At 49.7% G+C, this 24,320-nt stretch overlaps 2 protein-coding genes across 5 annotated transcripts in view; both read left to right on the forward strand.

The window, feature by feature from the left end:
* Positions 1-3,021: 3,021 nt before the first annotated feature.
* Positions 3,022-20,291, forward strand: LOC310705318 (zinc finger protein 24-like). 3 transcript variants are annotated; one of them, XM_083499957.1, is made up of 4 exons: positions 3,022-3,092; positions 17,953-18,445; positions 18,777-18,870; positions 19,143-20,275. In XM_083499957.1, exons 2-4 carry the CDS (start codon positions 18,044-18,046, stop codon positions 19,541-19,543), a joined length of 897 nt encoding a protein of 298 aa, XP_083356083.1. In that variant the 5' UTR covers positions 3,022-3,092; positions 17,953-18,043; the 3' UTR covers positions 19,544-20,275. The 3 variants fall into 3 exon arrangements, with proteins under 3 accessions (XP_083356083.1, XP_083356082.1, XP_083356084.1); XM_083499956.1 differs by lacking the exon at positions 3,022-3,092 and adding an exon at positions 16,642-16,738 and having other exon boundaries at positions 19,143-20,291; XM_083499958.1 differs by lacking the exon at positions 3,022-3,092 and adding an exon at positions 16,642-16,738 and having other exon boundaries at positions 18,777-18,858; positions 19,143-20,291.
* LOC310705088 (uncharacterized protein) overlaps positions 3,033-24,320 on the forward strand; it is a 38,044-nt gene continuing 16,756 nt past the window's right edge. The window contains exons 1-6 of one of the 2 annotated variants that reach the window (XM_083499499.1): positions 3,033-3,250; positions 4,263-4,755; positions 4,952-5,033; positions 5,302-5,384; positions 10,795-10,921; positions 11,339-13,400. In XM_083499499.1, coding sequence (XP_083355625.1) covers positions 4,354-4,755; positions 4,952-5,033; positions 5,302-5,384; positions 10,795-10,921; positions 11,339-13,101 — 2,457 coding nt within the window. In that variant the 5' untranslated portion in view covers positions 3,033-3,250; positions 4,263-4,353 and the 3' untranslated portion in view covers positions 13,102-13,400. Of the gene's footprint in view, positions 3,251-4,262; positions 4,756-4,951; positions 5,034-5,301; positions 5,385-10,794; positions 10,922-11,123; positions 11,258-11,338; positions 13,401-24,320 lie in introns of those variants that run through there. The other variant, XM_083499500.1, reaches the window with a different exon arrangement.

Raw genomic sequence — 24,320 nt, forward strand, 5'->3', positions numbered from 1 at the left:
CAAGGTTTTCTTCTTTGAGTGACCCCTTTAAAACAACAAATGTAAAACAAACTTGATCCATACACAGGTTTGTTAATTTGTTAAAATATGTTGAATTGTGACATTATAGTCATTTATATTACTTAGAATATGTACAACGAATGAAGCCCATGAGAGCGAAAAAAGGTATTATTCCGGAAATCCTTGTCAACACTGTGGAACTGTAATAGGCTCCAATTTGGACTTTATGAACGTATGTGGAACAGAAACTAGCAGACATTTGGTCTTTTGAATGAACTGATTTATTGGGACTTCCGTCTATATTATTATAATTTATGTGTTGTTTATGTGCAAGATAAACATTTGATATTGTGATGAGAATATATAGAAGAGTATTGTTTATGTGAATCCACAGACTGTTATGTTTTGTGTGTTTGTACATTCCAGGAACAGCATTCCTGACCCAGATTTTCACAGGAAGTCCCTAAGATTATTCCCCTTTCAAGCAGGATATGTGAACCTAGACCAACATGGTCCTCCTCCTCTGGCAGATGGACAACCCCTTCTCCAAAGCCCCTCCCTCCCCCACTTCCCCATGGGGGTCCCGCACACCACCCATCACTCACTAGGATGGCTTTGGCCGTCTCCTGCTTGGAGCACTTCAGGGTTCGGAGCCCCCTGAGCTGAGTTGCCTGGCAGTTCTGAATCACCTCCGGCAGGTACAGCTGATCTTCCTCCAGCAGCTGAAATACAAAGTCAGTTCCTCACGAAGGGAGGGCTTCTCCACCTCCGAGAGTGCAGAGTGGGGGGCAAGGAGGGCAGGTCTGAGTCCCTGCTCTGGTTCTCTCCAATACTCACCTCTGAGCAACAGATGTGCAACCGCAGCACATCTGCAAAGAGAAGGACATGGGGACAGGTGAGTCCGTCTCTGAGCTCCTGGCAAGGCTATTCCAAGAGTTTTCTCCTGATTCCAAATTCCTACTGCAGGGGAGGAGGGATGCCCCAGGCCTTGATTGGCAATCCTGGCCTCCTTCAACCAGAATGTGGCTCCCCAGGCCAGGGGTAGGCAAACTAAGGCCTGGGGGCCAGATGTGGCCCAATCGTCTTCTCAATCCGGCCCGCGGACTATTCGGGAATCAGTGTGTTTTTACATGAGTAGAATGTGCCCTTTTATTTAAAATGCCTCTCTGGGTTATTTGTGGGGCATAGGAATTCGTTCAGCCCCCAAAAAATATAGTCTGGCCCCCTACATGTTCTGAGGGACGGTGGACCGGCCCACGGCTGAAAAAGGTTGCTGACCCCCTGCCCCAGGCTAACGAGATGGTCAATATCCAGTTCCACTCCTCCCTTTTAAAATTTAAATCTCAAAACAGATCCCAACTTTCAGAGCATGTAAACTGCATGAGTGGAAAGACTGCTGCTCCACGCACAGAAATAGGACTATACTGTACTTCCTTCTCCCACCTTTAAAATAAACATCTAGGTAATGAAACCGACCCATGTCTGCCTTCCTCCACCAACCTGCACTTCACTCTTCGAGCCAAAAGACAACCCTTCCCCGTTCCCAGGTGAAAACACCTGGCCTTCCATTGGTAGAGCCGCCACCACACCTGTGGTGTTTACCTCAGTGTGACGCAAGGACTGAGTGGATGGTGAGATGCTTTCAGCATCAGACACTTGGTGGGTTCTGAAATGACCGTGCAGGCCAGATTCACGACCCTGACGGGCTGGATTCAGGCCACAGGACATAGTTTGAGGACCCCTGGCCTACACTGACTGGCAGCTCTCCAGAGTTTCAGGCAGGGATTTTGTCCAGCCCTTGCAGGAGATGTCAGGGGTTGACCCTGGGACATTCTGCATGCCAAGCAGATGCTCTAGGGCTCCCCATATTTCACTAGTCTTTCAACGCTATGCTATTAGCAACTGTGGAGATTCCACCTGCCTCTTTCAAAAGGAGAACACTCACCTGGTCAATAGTAGTAGTAATAATAATAATAATAATAATAATAATAATAATAATAATAATTTATACCCGACCCATCTGCCTGGGTTTCCCAGCCACTCTGGGAAGCTTCCAAAATAATATTAAAATACAATAGTCCATCAAATATTAAAAGCTTCCCTAAACATAGTAACAACAACCATCCATTTTCAGTCCATTGAATTAGCAATTAAGCATTTATGGAAAGGGAAATAGCATATTTTTGATGCGTGCACAAGCATGCATAAGAAAGTATTACTCATTTCTGATGAGAATAGGATTTATTTATTTTGAACCTCGCTTGGTTCCTCCTTGGCAGCCAGTGCGATTATTTCAGCAGGGCTAGAACTCAGGACCCGCTGCCTTGAGGGACATCTAAGAGCAGTTGGGCAGGGGAAAGGTCTCCCTTGGGAGGTGGTGGACTCTCCTTCCTTGGAGGTTTCTAAGCAGAGATCGGACGCCCATCTGCCATGGATGCTTTAGCTGAGATTCCTGCATTGCTGGGGGTTGTAATAATAATAATAATAATTTCTTATTTATACCCCACCCATCTGGCTGGGTTTCCCCAGCCACTCTGGGTGGCTTCCAATAAAACACTAAAATACAATAACCTATTAAACATTAAAAGCTTCCCTAAACAGGGCTGCCTGTTTAGGGAACTAGACCCCTCTTTCTTCGGGTTGGACTAGATGACCCTGGGATCCCCTCCTATCTCTCCACTCCTGAATTCTAGGAGGAGCTTCCTTGCCTCCTGCAAAGCCCTTTTTCCTGCAAGCTCTTCCTCTGGTTTCTGGCCAAGGGAGGGAGATGCTCAGAGTCCAGCCAAGAGCCTCACCCCCAAGAGGATATCTGGGCATTGGCGTAGCCAGGGGGGCAGTTGCCCCCCATAATCCTTAAAAAATAATAAGAATCTGAGGTTCTGCCAAGCGAGAGAGGGCTGAGCTGGAGGGACTCGGCTTGGCAAGGGTTAAAGGGAACTGAGCTGCCTTCCTAGAGAGGCCAGGAAGCAAGAGGGGGGCCAGGTCCTCCAGAGCCAAGGCCCCTCCCTCCCAGTCCTTTCCTGCAAGGAAGGGGGGTGTTGCTTTGGTGTCTCTCCTGCAAGGGCCGCATCGCAGCCCCCTCCTGGGATCTGGTGAGTCCATAGCTGTCAACTTTCAGATGTGAAAATAAGGGATCAGCAGCCTGATCCCGGGGACAGTCTACGGGATATCTAAGAATCCAGGATAGCAGCGGGAAACGGCGCTGGAATAAGGGAATTTCCCGCAAAAAAGGGAAGGTTGCCAGCTATGGGTTGAGTCTCCTCTCCCTCCCCCCAGAGGGTGCAGTGGGGAGACGGTGGGGGTCCCAGGGCTGCAGCAGGGGAGGGTGCCTGGGGGGCCGGATCTGCTCATGTGGGGGGGGGGACCCCAAGCCAGGGAGGGGCCAGGTCTGCAACGCTCTCCTTCCTGGAGATCAGAGGATCCCTGACTCCCACGAAATCTCCCTTTTTAAAACAAAGAAGTCCCTGGGACTTTAACTCTGTGTGACATCGCTCAGCTTCATTGCACAACAGAGGAAACATGTGCAAATGGTTTTCCAAAGCTGGACGAGGAGGTGGACTAGCCCCCCCCCAAAAAAAGAAAACCCCACGTGGAGGAAGGAAGGAAGGAAAGGTGGGAGAGAAAGGCCAGGAATAAAGAGAGGGATCCCAGGCCATAGTCTGGCTGCTGCATTGGAAACCAGTTTGTGTTAAGCTATCTAATAGAATAATAATAAATAAAAAAATCAAGGGAGATGTCTTTGACCCGTCCCACTTGGCCCTCAGGGGGTTGGCCAGATACATTCCTGGCCCTCAGAAGAGAGGAAAAGAGATCTCACCCCAGGAATCCGTCTGGAGAGTGGCAGAGAGTGCAGAAAAGGTGACAGAAGCAGGGGAGTGGGTGTGGGGTGAGGGTGGGGGTGAGGGTGGGGGGAGCAACTCCTGAGGACCCCCACTAGAGCCAAGCATCTGTTTTTCACAAGATACAAATGACTCCCTTATCATTCGGTTCTGCCTTCATGCATTGACTGGAAACCAGCAGAAACCATGTTGATTAATCTCCCAGAAATCCCTTCAGTTGCCTCCACATTCTGCATTGCTTGAAGGCTAGAGACTTATTTCTTCTCCTCTTCCTCCTCTTTCTTTTCAAAAAGATATCTCATGCTCTGGGATGTGGTGCAGTCCAGCCCTGGTTCCCAGCAAGACTCATCCATGCTTGCTCAGGGAAATATTTCTTTTCCTGTCCTACAAATTCTGTAACAGAACAATGTATTTGCTTTGTAGGATTTGCTAGAGCTTCTCATTTAGACGGACAGAACTTGTCAGAAGACCAAAGGGTTCCTTCCGATCTCTCAAAGGCTTCCTGAGAGCACAAATGGATGAGCGAGACTCAGCTGGCCCTGAAGCAGGAAGAGGCCATGGCAGCCAAACTGGGAGCAGTGGGGGATTCTGGGAAAACTCTGTGCAGAAGATCCTGGGTGAGGAGGACACCCTCCGCTCAGAGGTGCAGAGCCAGCAGTTGAGACAGTTCTGCTGCCAGGAGGCCAAAGGACCCCGAGAGGTTTGCAGCCGACTCTACCACCTTGACCATCAGTGGCTGAAGCCAGAAAGGCACACGAAAGCTGAGATGCTGGACCTGGTGATCTTGGAGCAGTTCCTGGCTGTCCTTCCCCTGGAGATGGAGAGCTGGGTGAGGGAATGCGGAGCAGAGACCAGTTCCCAGGCGGTGGCCCTGGCCGAAGGTTTCCTCCTGAGTCAGGCAGAGGAGAGAAAGCAGGTGAGAGAGACTTTCCTCTGGATACTCCCAAGGGGCTCCAAACAGGACAGAAAACATCCCATAATGGTCTGCTGATGGCCAATCCGTTTTCTGGGAAAGTATCCATGGAATGAGATCTCACACCCTTCATGTCTTTGTCATTCTCTTTCTAGCATTTCTCACCTTTCTCTGTTTTGAATCCTTGTTTCTTTTTCAGGGAAAGGATCTCTTTGCAGAAATGGACCTGGATTCCTGTGAGTCAGAGAGGCCTCCATTGGACACCAGAGAGAGGCCACTGGGTAAGGAGGAAGGTGGTTTTTCTCCATTTGGTCCCAACTTTTCTGAGGGTTCTTTTCATCTTGTTTTGGGGGGAGACAGTTGGGAACAAGGGTCCAGAGAAGGGGAGATGTATTTCTGCACAACAAACATATTAAATGGGCACAAACATTCAAATGCTCTCAGCAGGTAAGGATTTCTCAAAGGCCCATCTACAGTTAGAGATGCCCTATTTCACCTGTGAGAGAAGCAGGCACTCCTGGCGTCCTGCTTACCTTTTTTCTCTTGCAGGTGACAGAAGGATGCCAGCAAGACCTCCTGATCCGTCTTTTCATGGGGGCAGAAGGGAAGCAGCGGCTGTGGAACGAGAGCAGGTCAGGGGAAGCTGCCTTGTGGGGACAGAGGCTGAGGGATGGAGCAATCTCATGGACTTGTTGGGCACAGAGGAGTGGTGGGAGGAAGCAGCCGGGGAACCAGGAAGGGAAGACGGCTCAGAGCCGAAGGAGTGGAGGTGGAGGAAGGATGAGCGGTCAGAGGGGCAAGAGGGAGAATGCTGGGAAGAGGAGGTGTCAGAAGCTGAAGGGGTAACAGGGGTTAGTAAGCTGGGAGACTCTGTGGAAGAATGCAGTGCAGAATCAGAGGCAGAAGAGGAAGGAGGCGAGTGGGAGAGGAAGGTTGAGAGGCTGAGGTGAGTCAGGATAAGTAAGAGCCACCGGTGGCTCCCTCTCCTTTTGCCAGAAGCCCCCCTCCCTGCTTGTCTTTCAGACCCAGGAGACCCCCTGCAATGCAGGAATCTCTGCTAGATCATGCTAGAGACAGATGGCCATCCAAAACAGGCTTATTTTATTTCTAGTTTGATCACTGAATGCTCAGATTGGTTTCTAAGCAGTGAACAAATCAGACCAAATAGTGGCCTGGATTCACCTAACCAGCCCCATCAACTGCAAAATGGGGCTTGCCCCACATTCCTCCCCCTCTCCATGCCCCCATGAACGCCTGGTATTTGGCTCTAGGGCATTGGGAGGGAACTCCCCAGAACAGCTCACGAGGAGAGGAGAAAGTGGATCCTTCCATTGGGGAAACTGGAATGCTTGCATAGGCAGAATGACTTGAAAAACACAAGGTGGAGTACCACCTATTTGCACAAAGACAAATACCCATAATTAAAACTTATAATAAAATAAGGATCCATAAATAAAATGTGCAGCAAAGCAATCCTATTGAAACAACTCCGCTGTGTGAGTGCCTGAGGGCCCTGCTCCTGTCACTCATCACCTGGCCCAGGGCGGGGCCTGAAGCCTCATGACGGTTGTTGCTGCTGCTGCTGGCCAGGAGGACTCGGAGCGGCGCAATGTTCTTTTTAAAATGTTTTAAAATGTTTTTTTAAAATTTTTAAATCTTTTTAAAAATTTTCTTTCCCCCCCTTTTGATTACTATTTTTGTGGGGGGTGGTATGGATTTTAAGACCAGACCATGTCATTACAGAGGAGGCAGGTTTAGTCGTTGTTGGAGGACTATCCCTGCCTCCAGGTCTGGTCCTGACTGGATGGATACTAGAATCAGCAAGCGATACCCACATGACCTGAAGGTGCTGCTGTGCAATGCCAGGTCAATGATTCATAAAGCCACTGCCATTTTTTTAAAAAAAATTCTTTTCCCCCTTTTGATTACTTTTTTTGTAGGGGGTGGGATGGATGTTTGGTTGGGTTTGGGAATTTGTTTGATTTTAATGTGTTTGTAATTTTTACAGTTATTTGTTTGTATTGTTTTATTTTGGGTTCTTTCTTTTCTTTAAGGGTTTTATTTTGTTCTTAAGGGGGGGGGTCAGGGCTGCCGGGGAGTGGGTCCCAGCCCACAAAATAGCTGGGGAATGTTCCATGGGGGGGATGCACTGGGACAACCGATCTCAGTGATCAGGGTTAGGAGGAGGAGTTACGCTAAGACCAGACCATGTCATTACAGAGGAGGCAGGTTAGTCGTTGTTGGAGGACTATCCCTGCCTCCAGGTCTGGTCCTGACTGGACGGATACGAGAATCAGCAAGCGATACCCACATGACCTGAAGGTGCTGCTGTGCAATGCCAGGTCAATGATTCATAAAGCCACTGCCGTCCATGACTTGATCTTGGATGGAGGACTTGACCTGGCATGTGTAACAGAGACTTGGTTGGATGAAACAGATGGGCCTGCCCTTGCCGCTGCTTGCCCACCAGGTTTCTCTTAGGCACAGCAACCCAGGCCTTGTGGGCAGGGAGGGGGGGTTGCAGTGACATGGTCAGATCACTTCCTGGTGCAAAAGGACTTCTCCGTGAACCTTCCCCTCTGCAGGGAGGTGGGACTGATTTGGATGGTCCGCCCCCGCCACATAATGGATCCAAATGGTTTCCAGAGGGTGGTAGGGGATGCTTTATCCCATGTTGATGGCCTTTCAGCTGATTCCCTGGTGGCCCGCTGGAATGTGGAGTTAACCAGGGCTATTGACTGTTTGGCTCCGAAGCGCCCTCTTCGATTGTATGGAGCCCGGACAGCCCTGTGGTTTTCCACGGATCTGAGGGCAATGAAACAATCGCTGAGACGGCTAGAGCTCTGGTGATAGATAACTCATTCTGAAGCTGACCGGACACGGGTTAGAGCTCAATGTCGAGCCTACCAAGTGGCGGTAGCAACAGCAAAGAAGACTTTCTTCGCCGCCTCTATTGCATCTGCAGAAAACAGCAGCAGGAGACTTTTTCAGGTGGTTCGCAATTTAGTGGAACCACCTGCTACATCGGGGCCCAGTATGGGCCACATGATCTCCTGCAATGATTTTGCAAAGTTTTTTGCAGATAAAGTCGCTCAGATTCAGGAAGAGGTAGACTCCACCGTGGGAGCAGGGCCGGGGCAGGAGAGTGCTAGTGTCCTGTCTAGTCAAGTTGCATGGGATCAGTTCCAATCTGTTACCTCCGAGGATGTGGACAGGATCCTTGGACGAGTGAAACCAACCACCTGTCTCCTTGATTCTTGCCCATCCTGGCTTATAAAAGCTAGCCGGGAAGGGCTGGGAGATGGGCTTCGTGGGGTCGTGAATGCTTCTCTCTGTGAGGGAGCCTTCCCAGACCCACTGAAAGAGGCGGTTATCAAACCGCTTATTAAAGAACCATCTTTAGATGCTGCCAATATGGCTAACTATCGCCCAGTCTCAAATCTTCCATCCTTGGGCAAGGTGATTGAGTGAGTGGTTGCTGAACAACTCCAGGCACGCCTGGAAGAAGTGCACCATTTGGATCCCTTCCAGTCGGAGTTCAGGCCTCATCATGGGACTGAAACTGCCTTGGTTGCACTGGTTCGATGTTCTCCGGCGGGCTAGGGACAAAGGCGAGAGCTGTTTCCTAGTTCTGTTGGATCTCTCAGCGGCGTTTGATACCATCGACCATATCATTCTGGACCATCTTGAGGGGCTGGGAGCTGGGGCCACTGTCATACAGTGGTTCCACTACTTCCTCCTGGGCCGTGTTCAGAAAGTGGTGGTGGGGGATGAGTGTTCAGACCCCTGGGCTCTCACTTGTGGGGTGCCTCAGGGTTCTGTCCTCTCCTCCATGCTTTTCAACATCTACATGCAGCCGCTGGGAGAGATCATCAGGGTGTTTGGGCTGGGTGTTCATCAGTATGCAGATGATACCCAGCTCTACCTCTCTTTCAAATCGGAACCAGTGAAGGCGGTGAAATTTCTGTGTGAGTGTCTAGAGGCGGTTGGAGGATGGATGGCGGCTAACAGATTGAGGTTGAATCCTGACAAGACAGAAGTACTTTTTTGGGGGGACAGGAGGCGTGGTGTGGAGGATTCCCTGGTCCTGAATGGGGTAACTGTGCCCCTGAAGGACCAGGTGCGCAGCCTGGGAGTCATTCTGGACTCGCAGCTGTCCATGAGGGCACAGGTCAATTGTGTGTCCAGGGCAGCTGTTTATCAGCTCCATCTGGTATGCAGGCTGAGACCCTCCCTGCCCACGGACTGTCTCTCCAGAGTGGTGCATGCTCTGGTTATCTCTCACTTGGACTACTGCAATGCGCTCTATGTGGGGCTACCTTTGAAGGTGACCCGGAAACTACAACTAATCCAAAATGCGGCAGCTAGACTGGTGACTGGGAGCGGCCGCCGAGACCATATAACACCGGTCTTGAAAGACCTACACTGGCTCCCAGAACGTTTCTGAGCACAATTCAAAGTGTTTCTGCTGACCTTGAAAGCCCTAAACGGCCTCGATTATCTGATAATAATTATCAGATAATGGAGGCATATAATTTGGACAAGAAAATTGGCTTCCAGGGGGAAAAATCAAAATTAGAAACAGAACTGTTAGAACCCAAAACTAAGATTTTGTCAAAGATGTATAACTTGCTGCTGAAATGGAATACTCAGGATGAAACGGTGAAATCTGCTGTGATTAAATGGGCACTAGATGTTGGACATAACATTATGTTTGCTGACTGGGAACAGTTATGGACCACAGGTATCAAGTTTACGGCATGCAATGCCTTAAGAGAAAATATTTTGAAGATGATATATAGGTGGTACATGACCCCAGTCAAGCTTGCAAAAATCTATCATTTGCCCGATAATAAATGTTGGAAATGTAAAGAAACTGAAGGTACATTCTTTCACCTTTGGTGGACATGCCCAAGGATTAAGGCTTTCTGGGAAATGATCTATAATGAAATGAAAAAGGTATTTAAATATACCTTCCTGAAGAAACCAGAGGCCTTCCTTCTGGGCATTGTCAGCCATTTGGTGCCAAAGAAGGATAGAACTTTTTTTATGTACGCCACAACAGCAGCAAGAATACTCATTGCAAAGTATTGGAAGACACAAGATTTACCCACTTCGGAAGAATGGCAGACGAAGGTGATGGACTATATGGGATTGGCAGAAATGACTGGCAGAATCCGAGACCAGGGAGAAGAGTCGGTGGAAGAGGATTGGAAGAAATTTAAAGACTATCTACAGAAATATTGTAAAATTAATGAATGTTAGAATGATGTTGGATAGAAATTAAGTGGTTTCCAGCTGTAATGCTTTAAGAGAATATGAAAAAGGGGTTATAAATAGGTTAAAATCTAATGGTAAGGATTTGCTGAACCAACAATTTGAAGTGGAATACAAAAAAGGGAGGTATGAAGAGGTCTGGGAAACAAGCTAAAGGAAAATAAGTAATGGAAATTCTGTGTATTTTTAACTATTTTTATTTTGTATTTTTGTTATTTTTTTCATTTTTACTGTAATATTTTAAAAAATCTTAATAAATATCTTATAAAAAAGAAAGAAAGCCCTAAACGGCCTCGGTCCTGTATACTTGAAGGAGCGTCTCCACCTCCATCATTCTTCCCAGACACTGAGATCCAGTGCTGAGGGCCTTCTGGCGGTTCCCTCCCTGCGAGAAGCCAAGTTACAGGGAACCAGGTACAGGGCCTTCTCGGTAGTGACACCCGCCCTGTGGAACGCCCTCTCACCAGATGTCAAAGAGAAAAATAACTACCAAACTTTTAGAAGACATCTAAAGGCAGCCCTGTTTAGGGAAGCTTTTAATGTTTAATAGCTTATTGTATTTTAGTGTTTTGTTGGAAGCCGCCCAGAGTGGCTGGGGAAACCCAACAAGATGGGCGGGGTATAAATAATAAATTATTATTATTATTATTATTATTATTATTATTATTATTATTATTATTATTAAACAGGAAAGAAACAACAGAGCATTGTGTAGCAGATCATATTTCTGCTGTCTCAGATGAAGACATTTCCTTTTTTTTTTAGGGTCCAGTGTGCTTTGAAGATATCGCTGTTCGTTTCACGGATGAGGAGTGGGCGTTGCTGGATCCTGACCAGAGAGCTCTGCATAAGGACGTCATGGAGGAGAATCGTGGGATTGTGGCCTCTCTTGGTAAGGCTCCCTGTGGAATCGTCATATCTGCCTGGAGATTTAAAAAATACCTCTATGTGACCAACCTCATATATTTTCACAGAGTTCAACAGCGCCCCCTATAACACCTGGGAACATAACACCCCCACAATAAACAGTAACTTACAGTTTTTTCTTTGAACAATGTTCTTCAAAATATTCCTTTCTTTACCACGATTGGGCTGGTGTGAACTTCCCAGGCCATCTTCAGTGTCAGCTTCAACCTTCCACAATTTTGACCACTACTATATATCAGACAAAACAACAAGTCTTCAGAATCTAATAATAAATATGTTGGTAAAATGACAAACAACACAGGTAATGAACACACACCCAACTCCCTTCATTTCTTCTCCATTTGTTCCTGAGGCTCTTAATCCCCTTTTGTCTCCATTGCAGATTCTGATGAATTGGAAATTGAGAGCAAAGGTGACCACGATAAAATCCCGAGGGAGGAGAAGCCACGTAAAAATTTGGAGTGTGGAGAAAGCTGCAGTCAGAGCTCCCATTCCACTTCCCATCAACAAAATCTCATTGGAAAGAAACTCTATCAGTGCATGGAATGTGGAAAGAGCTTCAGTCAGAGCTCCCATCTCACTTCCCATCGAAGAATTCATACAGGGGAGAAACCCTATCAGTGTGTGGAATGTGGAAAGACCTTCAGTCAGAGCTCCTCTCTCATCGCCCATCAAAGAATTCATACAGGGGAGAAACCCTATCAGTGTGTGGAATGTGGAAAGACCTTCAGTCAGAGCTCCTCTCTCATCACCCATCGAAGAATTCATACAGGGGAGAAACCCTATCAGTGTGTGGCATGCGGAAAGAGCTTCAGGGGGTGCTCCGAATTCACTTTACATCAAAGAATTCATACAGGGGAGAAACCCTATCAGTGTGTGGAATGTGGAAAGAGCTTCACAGGTAGTTCCTCTCTCACTTCCCATCAAAGAATTCATACAGGGGAGAAACCCTATAAGTGCGTGGAATGTGGAAAGAGCTTCAGTCAGAACTCCCATCTCACTTCCCATCAAAGAATTCATACAGGGGAGAAACCCTATCAGTGTGTGGAATGTGGAAAGAGCTTCACTGATAGCACCTCTCTCACTTATCATCAAAGAATTCATACAGGGGAGAAACCCTATCAGTGTGTGGAATGTGGAAAGAGCTTCACTGATAGCACCTCTCTCACTTATCATCAAAGAATTCATACAGGGGAGAAACCATATCAGTGCGTGGAATGTGGAAAGAACTTCAGGAAGAGTTCCAATCTCACTAAGCATCAGAGAATTCATACAGGGGAGAAACCCTATCAGTGTGTCAAATGTGGAAAGAGCTTCACTGAAAGCTCCTCTCTCACTTCCCATCAAAGAATTCATACAGGGGAGAAACCCTATAAGTGTGTGGAATGTGGAAAGAGCTTTAGTCACAACCACAGCCTCACTTTCCATCAAACAATTCATACAGGGGAGAAACCCTATCAGTGTGTGGAATGTGGAAGGAGATTCAGGAAGAGCTCCTCTCTTACTTCCCATCAAAGAATTCATACAGGGGAGAAACCCTATAAGTGTGTGGAATGTGGGAAGAGCTTCACTCACAGCCACAGTCTCACTTTCCATCAAACAATTCATACAGGGGAGAAACCCTATAAGTGTGTGGAATGTGGGAAGAGCTTCACTCACAGCCACAGTCTCACTTTCCATCAAACAATTCATACAGGGGAGAAACCCTATCAGTGCGTGGAATGTGGAAAGAACTTCAGGAAGAGCTCCTCCCTTACTTCCCATCAAAGAATTCATACAGGGGAGAAACCCTATCAGTGCATGGAATGTGGAAAGAGCTTCAGAAATAGCTCCTCTCTCACTTCCCATCAAAGAATTCATACAGGGGAGAAACCCTATCAGTGTGTGGAATGTGGAAAGAGCTTCACATGTAGCTCCTCTCTCACTTCCCATCACAGAATTCATACAGGGGAGAAACCCTATCAGTGTGTGGAATGTGGAAAGAGCTTCAGTCAGAGGGCCAATCTTACTTCCCATCAAAGAATTCATACAGGGGAGAAACCCTATCAGTGTGTGGAATGTGGAAAGAGCTTCAGTCAGAGGGCCAATCTTACTTCCCATCAAAGAATCCATACAATGGTCAGAAAAACCATTATACAGCTTTAGGAACCAGGCAGACGCGCCTTTTTAACCAGGCTTTTGGCTGATTGACATCTAATGCCTTTTAATATGTGGTGTGTTTTTTTGTTTCTTGGTTTTTTTATGTTGTAACCATCCTGAGACTTGGGTGTAGGGAATAGGGGCCTAGGGGTCTTTGCCCCACCCCCAATAAAATATTTAAGGATGCCACCCCCCAGTTTTTGGTGTGTTTTTTTTCAAACACAACCTTTTATTCTTCTGCAACTTGCCATACAATTTCTCTTTCAATTTGCCCTCTTAAAAAATAAAAAAATAAACTCACAAAGGTCACGAAGAAAACAAAATACAGTGGTGCCTCGCAAGACGAAATTAATTCGTTCCGCAAGTTTCTTCTTCTTGCGAGTTTTTCGTCTTGCGATGCACGGTTTCCCATAGGAATGCATTGAAAATCAATTAATGCGTTCCTAGGGAAACCGACTTCAGACCAGGTCCGGGGACAGTCTGTCCCCCGACCTCTTCTGAAGGCTGGGGGGGGGGCAAGGGCTTTTCTTCCCACCCCCAGCATTTTAAAAAACCCCGGGACAGCGGAGGGCTTCAGTTCCTCACTGCTGAGAGTGCAGAGTGGGGGGCAAAGAGCCCTGGCAGCGGGAGGAAGGTCTGAGGGATCCTCTCCCTACTCTTGTTTCCTCCAATACTCACCATTGCTGGATGAAGAAAGCCTGTGGCACATCTTCAAGAAGAGAAAAACAATAAGAAGCGAGATAAGAAACTGAGACAATAGGAATCCACTGATTGCCTCGCCTTGTCCTGCATCAATTGCCACCAACTGCTCTCTCCTCCATTCGCCCCACTAATAACCCAAAATCGCTGCCTGCAAGTCTGTGGTCCTTGTCACCATAGCAACCCCACCCACCCCGGACCTGGGCCACCTGGCTCCACCTATTGGGAGATGATCTATAATGAAATGAAAAAAAAGTTACAGGTAGCCGTGTTGGTCTGCCATAGCCAAAACAAAAAAATTCCTTCCAGTAGCACCTTAAAGACCAACTAAGTTAGTTCTTGGTATGAGCTTTCGTGTGCATCCACACTTCTTCAGAATGAAAAAAAAGGTTTAAGATAGCCTTTGTTAAAAGACCAGAAGCGTTTGTATTAGGTTTTTTAGGGCAGGATTTCCCAAAACATAAGAAAAATCTATTCATGTATGCGACAGCAGCAGCCAGAATTTTACTAGCTCAAAGATGGAAAGGCGATGAAATACCAGCGAAAGAACACTTAATTTTAATATATAAGGAATACAAATTTATAAGCAAAAGAAACAGAGGTGTTATAAACCAGTAAGGGAAGTTGGGGGAAGACATGGAGGGGGGGTGTTAATTGAAATTGTAAAATGTAATTTGAATGTTTGATTATGTTAAAATTTCTTTAATTCAGTTATGAAAAGTGGCTCCTCTTACTTAAGGGCCCCACAGACCTCATGGGACACCAGAGCAGATTCCCTTGTTGCTTTTTTGAGTCAACCAGCAATGGGGGTTGCATTTCCTTATTTCCAGGAGGGCTGTTGCTAAAGCACACAACATGCTCTTCACACTTAGTTATCTATTAGGAACACAGGCACAAAGAGCGTCTCGGAGTCAGGGGCCAGTCTGGGCCAAAGCGGCCCCCACTGCCCCCACCACGGAGTCCCTGGCACTCCTGGACCATGAGGGATGCCAGCTTTGGTCTTGGACCAAATTGGGGGCCAAACTGTCAGTATTTCATTCTCCCATTGCTAGTGTAACATAATATCCAGGTTTACACCTTCTGTACTGTGTGTGTAAGAATGGAAGTCAGTCTGTAAATCACTTCCGTCCTTTGTTCTCTTTTACTCTGACCGAGGAGGAGACGGCTGTGGAAGACAGCTCACGCCATGTTTCTTTGTTATTTTCCGCTGTAAATAAAGCTTGATGTCACATTTTAACACAGTTTGCAGGACATGGGGACAGGTGAATCCCTGAGCACCTGGCAAGGCTATTCCAAGAGGTTTCTCCTGGATTCCAAGTCCTACTGCAGGGGAGGAGGGACACCCCAGGCCTTGGGGGCAAATCCTGGCCTCCTCCAACCAGAACGTGGCTCCCCAGGCAAAGGAGATGGTCAATATCCAGTTCCATTCCACCCTTTTAAAATTTAAATATCAAAATAGATCCCAACTTTCAGAGCATGTAATTCACAGGAGTGGAAAGACCGCTGCGCTACTCATCGAAATAGGACTATACTTCCTTCTCCCACCTTCAAAGTAAACGTAAAGAAACCGAATTGATCCAAGTCTGCCTTCCTCTGCCAACCTCAAGCTTCGCTCTTCAAGCCAAAAGACAACACTTCCCCGTCCCCGGTGAAACTCCCTGGCCTTTCATTGGTAGAGCCGCCACCACGCCTGTGGCATTTACATCAGTGGGACGCAAGGACTGACTGAGCGGGCGGCGAGATGCTTTCAGCCTCGGACACTTGGCAGGTTCTGAAATGGCCGTGCAGGGCAGATTCAGGACCCTGGCAGGCTGGATTGGGCCCACGGGACATGGTTTGAGGACCCCTAGTCTACACTGACTGGGACATTCTGCATGCCAAGCAGATGCTCTAGGGCTCCCCATATTTCATTAGCCTTTCAATTTTATGCTATTAGCAACCGTGGAGATTCCACCTGCCTCTTTCGAAAGGAGAAAACTCACCTGATCAATTTAAATAATAATAATAATAATAATAATAATAATAATAATAATAATAATATATTTATACCCCACCCATCTGGCTGGGTCTCCCCAGCCACTCTGGGCGACTTTCAACAAAATATTATAATACAATAGTCCATCAAATATTAAAAGCTTCCCTAAACATAAAAATAACAACAATCCATTTTCAGTCCATTGAATTAGCAATTAAGCATTTCTGGAAAGGGAAATGGCATACTTTTGTATATTAGCATAAAAAGCATGCATGAGAAAGTATTACTCATTTATGATGAGAATAGGATTTATTTATTTTGAACCTCGCTTGATTCCTCCTTGGCAGCCAGTGCGATTGTTTCAGCAGGGCTAGAACTCAGGACCCGCTGCCTTGAGGGACACCTAAGAGCAGTTGGGTAGGGGAAAGGTCTCCCTTGGGAGGTGGTGGACTCTCCTTCCTTGGAGGTTTCTAAGCAGAGATCGGATGGCCATCTGCCATGGATGCTTTAGCAGAGATTCCTGCATTGCTGGGGGTTGGACTAGATGACCCTGGGATCCCCTCCTATCTCTCCACTCCTGAATTCTAGGAGGAGCTTCCTTGCCTCCTGCAAAGCCCTTTTTCCTGCAAGCTCTTCCTCTGGCTTCCGCCCAAGGGAGGGAGATGCTCAGAGTCCAGCCAAGAGCCTCACCCCCAAAAGGATATCTGGGCATTGGCGTAGCCAGGGGAGCAGCTGCCCCCTTAATCCATAAAAAATAATAAGAATCTGAGGTTCTGCCAAGCGAGAGAGGGCTGAGCTGGAGGGACTCGGCTTGGCAAGGGTTAAAGGGAAGTGAGCTGCCTTCCTAGAGAGGCCAGGAAGCAAGAGGGGGCCAGGTCCTCCAGAGCCAAGGCCCCTCCCTCCCCAGTCCTTTCCTTGCTTTGGGGTCTCTCCTGCAAGGGCTGCCTCGCTGTCCCCTCCTGGGATCTGGTGAGTCTCCTCTCTCTCCCCCCAGAGGGTGCAGTGGGGAGACGGGGGGGGGGGGTCCCAGGGCTGCAGCAGGGGAGGATGCCTGGGGGGCCTGATCCGGGAGGGGCCAGGTCTGCCACGCTCTCCTTCCTGGAGATCACAGGATCCCAAACTCACTTGGCCCTCCGCCCCCCCCTTCAGACAATATCTCCCTTCTTTAAACAAAGGAGTCCCTGGGACTTTAACTCTGTGTGACATCGCTCAGCCTCATTGCAGAACAGAGGAAACATGTGCAAATGGTTTGGAGGAGGTGGTGGACTAGCCCCCGCCCCAAAGAAAATTCCACGTGGAGGAAGGAAGGAAAGGTGGGGGAGAAAGCCCAGGTATAAAGAGAGGGATCCCAGCCCATAGTCTGGCTGCTGCATTGCAGACCAGTTTCCCCAGTCGTCTCCCAGGGCAGCTCCCCACGGAGGCCACTGCAGCAATCCCCTCGCACACAGAGCAGGGCATCCCAGGACCACATCCTCTCTGTCCCAAAGGGATTGTTGCTGGCAAAGCAGCCGGAAATGGGCGCTGCTACTCACTGAGCCTCCTGGGACCTTGGCATGAATGGCTGTGTGTGTGTTAAGCTATCTTGCAGAATAATAATAATAATAATAATAATAATAATAATAATAAATTACCCACCTAAATATCAAGGGAGATGGGCCTGCTCACTTGGCCCTCAGGGGGTTGACCAGATACATACCTGGCCCTCAGAGCAAAGAAAAAGGGACCCCACCCCAGGAGTCTGTCTGGAGAGCGGCAGAGAGTCCAAGTGCAAGAAAAGGAGACAGAAGCAGGGGAGTGGGGGTGGGGGAGCAGCTCCTGAGGACCCCCGGGTGAGAACCCCCACTAGAGCCAAGCATCCGTTTTTCACAAGATACAAACGAGTCTCTTGTCTGTTGGTTCTGACTTCATGCATTGACTGGAAGGCAGCAGAAACCAGGTTGATTAACATCCCAGAAATCCCTTCAGTTGCCTCCACATTTTGCATTGCTGGAAGGCGAGAGACTTATTTCTTCTCCTCTTCCTGCTCTTTCTTTTCAAAAAGATAGCTCACAGTCTGGGATGCTGTGCAATCCTGCCCTGGTTCCCAGCAAGACTCATCCATGCTTGCTCAGGGAACCATCCTACCTCGCCCCCCCCCCCCCGGCCTACAAATTCTGTAACAGAACAATGTATTTGCTTTGTAGGATTTGCTAGAGCTTCTCATTTAGAAGGGCAGAACTTGGCAGAAGACCAAAGGGTTCCTTCCGATCTCTCAGAGGCTTCCTGAGAGCACAGATGGATGAGCGAGACTCAGCTGGCCCCGAAGCAGGAAGAGGCCATGCCTGCCAAACTGGGAGCAGTGGGGGATTTTGGGAAAACCCAGTGCAGAAGATCCTGGGTGAGGAGGAATCCATCCATTCAGAGGTGCAGAGCCAGCAGTTGAGGCAGTTCTGCTGCCAGGAGGCCAAAGGACCCCGAGAGGTTTGCAGCCGACTCTACCACCTTGACCATCAGTGGCTGAAGCCAGAAAGGCACACGAAAGCTGAGATGCAGGACCTGGTGATCTTGGAGCAGTTCCTGGCTGTCCTTCCCCCAGAGATGGAGAGCTGGGTGAGGGAATGCGGAGCAGAGACCAGTTCCCAGGCGGTGGCCCTGGCCGAAGGTTTCCTCCTGAGTCAGGCAGAGGAGAGAAAGCAGGTGAGAGAGACTTCCCTCTGGATACTCCCAAGGGGCTCCAAACAGGACAGAGAACATCCCATAATGGTCTGCTGCTGTCCCATCTGTTTTCTTGGAAAGCATTTATGGAATGAGATCTCACACCCTTCAAGTCTTTGTCATTCTCTTTCTAGTATTTCTCACCATTCTCTTACAGATAGGTAGCCGTGTTGGTCTGCCATAGTCAAAATAAAAAAATTCCTTCCAGTAGCACCTTAAAGACCAACTAAGTTAGTTCTTGGTATGAGCTTTCGTGTGCATGCACACTTCTTCAGATACCATTCTCTGTTTTGAATCCTTGTTTCTTTTTCAGGGAAAGGATCTCTTTGCAGAAATGGACCTGGATTCCTGTGAGGCAGAGAGGCCTCCGTTGGACACCAGAGAGAGGCCACTGGGTAAGGAGGAAGGTGGTTTTTCCCCATTTGGTCTCATTCTGTTGGTTTTCCAACTCATCTGTGAGTTGTTTTCATCTTGTTTTGTGAGGAGACAGTTGGGAACAAGGGTCCAGAGGAGGGGCGATGTATTTCTGCACCACAAACATATGAAATGGGCACAAACGTCCAAATGATCTCAGTAGGTAAGGCTTTCTCAAAGGCCCATCTGTAGTAAGAGATGCCCTGTTTCACCTGTGAGAGAAGCAGGCACTCCAGGCGTCCTGATCACCGTTTTTCTCTTGCAGGTGACAGAATGATGCCGGCAAGACTTCCTGATCCGTCTTTTCATGGGGGCAGAAGTGAAGCAGCGGCTGTGGAACCAGATCAGGTCAGGGGAAGCTGCCTTGTGGGGACAGAGGCTGAGGGATGGAGCAATCTCATGGACTGGTTGAGCACAGAGGAATGGTGGGAGGAAGCAGCCGGGGAACCAGGAAGGGAAGACGGCTCAGAGCCGAAGGAGTGGAGGTGGAGGAAGGATGAGTGGTCAGAGGGGCAAGAGGGAGAAGCCTGGGAAGAGGAGGTGTCAGAAGCTGAAGGGGAAACAGAGCTTAGTGAGCTGGGAGACTCTGTGGCAGAATGCAGTGCAGAATCAGAGGCAGAAGAGGAAGGAGGCGAGTGGAAGAGGAAGGTCGGGAGGCAGAGGTGAGTCAGGATAAGGAAGAGCCACCGGTGGCTCCCTCTCCTTTTGCCAGAAGCCACCCTCCCTGCTTGTCTCTCAGAGCCAGGAGACCCCCTGCAATGCAGGAATCTCTGCTAAATCATCCAAGACAATTGGACATCCAAAATAGGCTTATTTTATTTCCAGATTGATCACTGAATGCTAAAATCGGTTTCTAAGCAGTGGACAAATGAGAACAAATAGTGGCCTGGATTCACCTAACCAGCCCCATTGGCTGCAAAATGGGACTTGTCCCCCATTCCTCCCCCTCTCCATGCCCCCATGAACACCTGGATTTTGCCTCTAGGGCATTAGGAGGGAACTCCCCAGAACAGCTCAGGAGGAGAGGAGAAAGTGGACCCTTCCATCAGGCAAACTGGAATGCTTGCATAGGCAGAATGACTTGGAAAACACAAGGTGGAGAACCACGTATTTGCACAAAGACGAATACCCATAATTAAAACTTAGAATAAAATAAGCATCCAGAATTAAAATATGCAGCAAAGCAGTCCTGTTGAAACAACTCCCCTGCATGAGTGCCTGAGGGCCCTGCTCCTGTCACTCACCACCTGGCCCAGGGCGGGGCCTGACAGGCCTCATAAGGACGGTTGCTGCTGCTGCTGGCGAGGAGGACGCAATGTTCTTTTAAAATTGTTTTTAAAATTTTCTTTTTTCCCTTTTGATTACTTTTTTTGGGGGGGGTGGCATGGATGTTTGGTTGGGTTCAGGAATTAGATTTTTTTTCTGTGGCCTCAGAAGCTGCTGAACGCTCCGCCCAGGAGATCCGCAAGTCCAGCAGCCCGCGTCTTGCCAGGGAGCCAGTTCCGGTGCATCATGAAGAGGCCAGCAGTGAGGAGGCATCCTCCACAGTGAAGACGATGACGTGCACCAGACAAAGCGGGAGCGCAGGAAGTTCCAACAGAAGTCCAAGGGCCAACCGGAATGTGCTGGCTGCGGAGGCAACCATTCCCGTGCCAAGTGTCGATTCAGAGACGCCATCTGTAGGAAGTGTTCCAGAAGGGGCCACATCGCTAAGGTCTGCCGATCGGCTCCGTCTGACACCCCCCCTTCATCGACTCGCAAGTCCAAGTCTTCACTCCAGTCTGCCAAGGAAAGTTGTTTCGCTCTCACCAACTTAAGCTGCCCGTCTGGAACCACGATTGGCCAAACCGACTCGCCTACGCGACGCAAGCTGAACGTCACGGTGCTCATTGAAGGAGCTCCATGTGACATGGAGATCGACACCGGGTCTGCCCTGTCCATCGTGTCATGGAGCACCATCAAAAGACTGGTACCCAGAGTGTCCAAAAGGCAACTCGACTCTCACCGCGTACACCTGAGAGACTACCAGGGAAACGACATTCCCGTGGTAGGCGTTGGCCGGTTCCGGATCGCCTTCAAGGATTTTTCGGGCCTGCTCCGGTTGGTGGTGGTCGAAGGTCAGCGGCCAAGCCTCCTAGGGCTAGACTGGTTTGATGCCCTCGGCCTGGAAGTCACCGGCATCAACTGCATCTCTAACGCAGAGACTGAGGGTCTGGTCAAAGACTTTGCCGAGGTTTTTGACGGCACCTTGGGCCAATATACAGGTACGCCCATCTCCTTTAGCCTTGATCCACAAGTCGCCCCCATCAAGCTAAAGCCACGCCGGGTTCCCTTTGCTCTCAAGGCTAAGGTGGACGAACAACTGGACAAACTGATCGCCCAAGGAGTTTTGGAGCCGGTTGACCACGCAAAGTGGGAAACCCCCATCGTCACGCCTGTCAAGCCAGATGGGTCGGTGAGAATCTGTGCTGACTACAAGTGCACGATCAACAAGGCACTTCAGCAGCACGCTTATCCGGTTCCTGTTGTCCAACACCTGCTGCATTCCCTGGGTGAGGGTAAGGTCTTCGCTAAGCTGGACCTTGCCCAAGCCTATCAACAACTGCCAGTCGATGATGCCACTGCTGAAGCCCAGACGATCGTCACCCACCGGGGGGCTTTCCGTTGCCGCCGGTTGCAGTTCGGGGTGAGTGTGGCTCCTGGCATCTTCCAAAGCCTTATGGAGCGTCTCCTGCAAGGGCTTCCGGGCGTGGTACCATATTTTGATGACGTCTTGGTGTCTGCAGACTCACACCAGCAGCTGTTCGAGCGCCTCCGTGCCGTGCTGACCAGGTTCCAGGAGGCCGGGCTCAAGGTAAAGAGGGAGAAGTGCCAGATCGCCGTTCCACAGGTAGAGTTCCTGGGCTATCTTATCGATGCCTCCGGTCTTCATCCAACCACATCCAAGATCCGCGCTATCCAGCAGGCCCCCACCCCAAAGAACAAAACGGAGTTGCAGGCATTCCTGGGGCTGCTGAACTTTTATAACATGTTCCTGCCCCACAAAGCCACAGTGGCTGAGCCTCTTCACCGACTCCTTAGCACTAAGACGCCTTGGGCCTGGGGTCATCGGGAGACGGCGGCCTTCAACGCGGTCAAGTCTCTCCTTTCTTCAGACAGTGTGCTGGTACAGTACAGTGAATCCAGGCCGCTGGTCCTTGCCTGCGACGCCTCACCTTTTGGCATCGGTGCTGTCCTGAGTCACCGTTTTCCAGATGGAAGAGAAGCACCGCTCGCCTACTTTTCCAGGACACTATCTCTGACGGAACGGAATTACAGCCAGCTCAACAAGGAGGCATTGGCACTTGTGGCTGGAGTGAAGAGGTTCCATGAATACCTCTATGGCAGGACTTTTGACCTCATCACTGACCACAAGCCACTCCTGGGCCTCCTCGCCGGTGATCGTCCAACTCCACCGGTCCTCTCACCACGCATGCTGCGATGGACTGTTTTCCTGGCTGCCTACCAGTACCGGCTCATCCATCGCCCTGGGAAATCGATGGGCCATGCCGACGCCCTCAGCCGTTGCCCTCTTCCAGCATTTGTGGAAGACCCGGCTCCAGCTTCATCGCTCCTTCTGATTGAGGATCTTCCGGCAGCGCCTGTATCGGCTGCCACTGTGGCCTCCGCATCTGCCCAGGATCGCACCATCAGCCGGGTGCTCAACTGGGTGTGGAGGGGGTGGCCACAAGGGCCTTTTGCATCGGAGTTCCAGCCCTTCGCAACCAGACAACATGAACTCTCAGCTCATCGCGGCTGCCTGCTGTGGGGAGACCGCGTCGTGATTCCCCAGGGACTCCGTCAGCGCGTCCTGGAGGCTCTGCACGTTGGCCACCCGGGAATTGTCAAAATGAAGGCGTTGGCTCGGTGTTACGTCTGGTGGCCTAATATGGACGATGCCATCACTGCCTGGGTGTCCGCCTGTCAAGCGTGCCAGGAGTCGAGGCCTGCACCACCGGCAGCTAAGGGACACACCTGGGAAACGCCAAAGACACCCTGGTCGAGGGTGCACATCGATCTGGCTGGCCCCTTTCACGGCCGGACCTTTATGGTAGTGGTGGACGCCTATTCCAAATGGCTGGAGGTCGCCCTGATGCCCTCCACCACTACCAAAGCTGTCATCCGGGTGCTGCGAGGCCTGTTTGCAACGCATGGGTGTCCTGATGTCCTTGTCTCTGACAACGGACCGCAGTTCACGTCAGGCACGTTTGAGCGGTATCTTTTGGGACTGGGCATCCGCCATGCCCTAACGGCACCTTTTCATCCATCCAGCAACGGGCAAGCGGAAAGAATGGTGCGCTCGACAAAAGAGGCACTGGCGCGCCTGGACCGGGGAGACTGGCATGAGCGGGTCGCCGAATACTTGTTCGTGCAACACATCACCCCTCATGCAGCCACAGGGAGGAGTCCTGCTGAACTGCTTATGGGCCGCCGCCTCAGGTCACCGCTCGACCGGCTACACCCAGACTTTGCCGTGGCTGAACCCCCAGGCTGTGCCAACGCACCACGGTCATTTGTCCCAGGAAACCAGGTCTTTGCCCGGAACTATGTGGGGGACATCCCTTGGGTGCCAGCCACAGTAGTGGGAGTCACTGGACCTCGCTCGTACCAGGTGGCACTCGAAGACGGACGCTTGTGGCGACGGCACATAGACCAGCTTAGGCGCAGGGTTGGGGACTTGGACACTACCGAGGTGCCCCCAACTGCGCTTGCGGCTCCAGAAGAGACACGTACAGATGGCGAGGCCCCACCTACACCTCCCTCGCAAGCTGCCAGCGTGGAGCTGAACCAAGCCGTTTCAGAACAGACTCAGACCACTCCACTTGCGGAGGCCCCACCCACAGCAGCGGATCCAGGGGAGTTGGTTCCAACGCCACCTAGGGTCGCACCACAGCCTCAGCGAGAACTGTGTGGCCCTCCGGACTTGGCTACCAGTCCCCGGCGGTCTGGCAGAGTTTCCAAGCGCCCAACGTATTTAAAGGACTATGTTGTTGGACAGGTATCACTGTTGGTCTAAGTATGGGAAATGTAACCGATATGCTTTTGTGCTTAATTGAACCATTACGCGTAGTGCTGTATATAAGGAAACCATTACGATTGTAACTAACGCCTTATCTCGGTGGGGAGGGGTGTTATGTAGTGTAGTTTCACCCTGGGCCAACAGGGGGATACTGTATATAGTTTTCACTCAGGTCTGTAGATAGTTTTCACTCAGGTCCGCGTCTGTTGTTTTAGGCGGGAACTCTGGGCTGTTGTGGTTACAATGTTGACAGCCGGCTGCCTATAAATACAGGCCGGCTGAGCTGTTTGCAGTCAGTTCTTTTCCAGCTTACCATAATAAAGAGCTACTTGAAGAAATCGCTGTGCCGGCTGCTATGTCAACCCACGACTTAACACTATTCAT

This window comes from Podarcis liolepis (genome assembly GCF_965112155.1).
Source record: "Podarcis liolepis genome assembly, chromosome: 4".
Taxonomy (NCBI): Eukaryota; Metazoa; Chordata; class Lepidosauria; order Squamata; family Lacertidae; genus Podarcis; species Podarcis liolepis.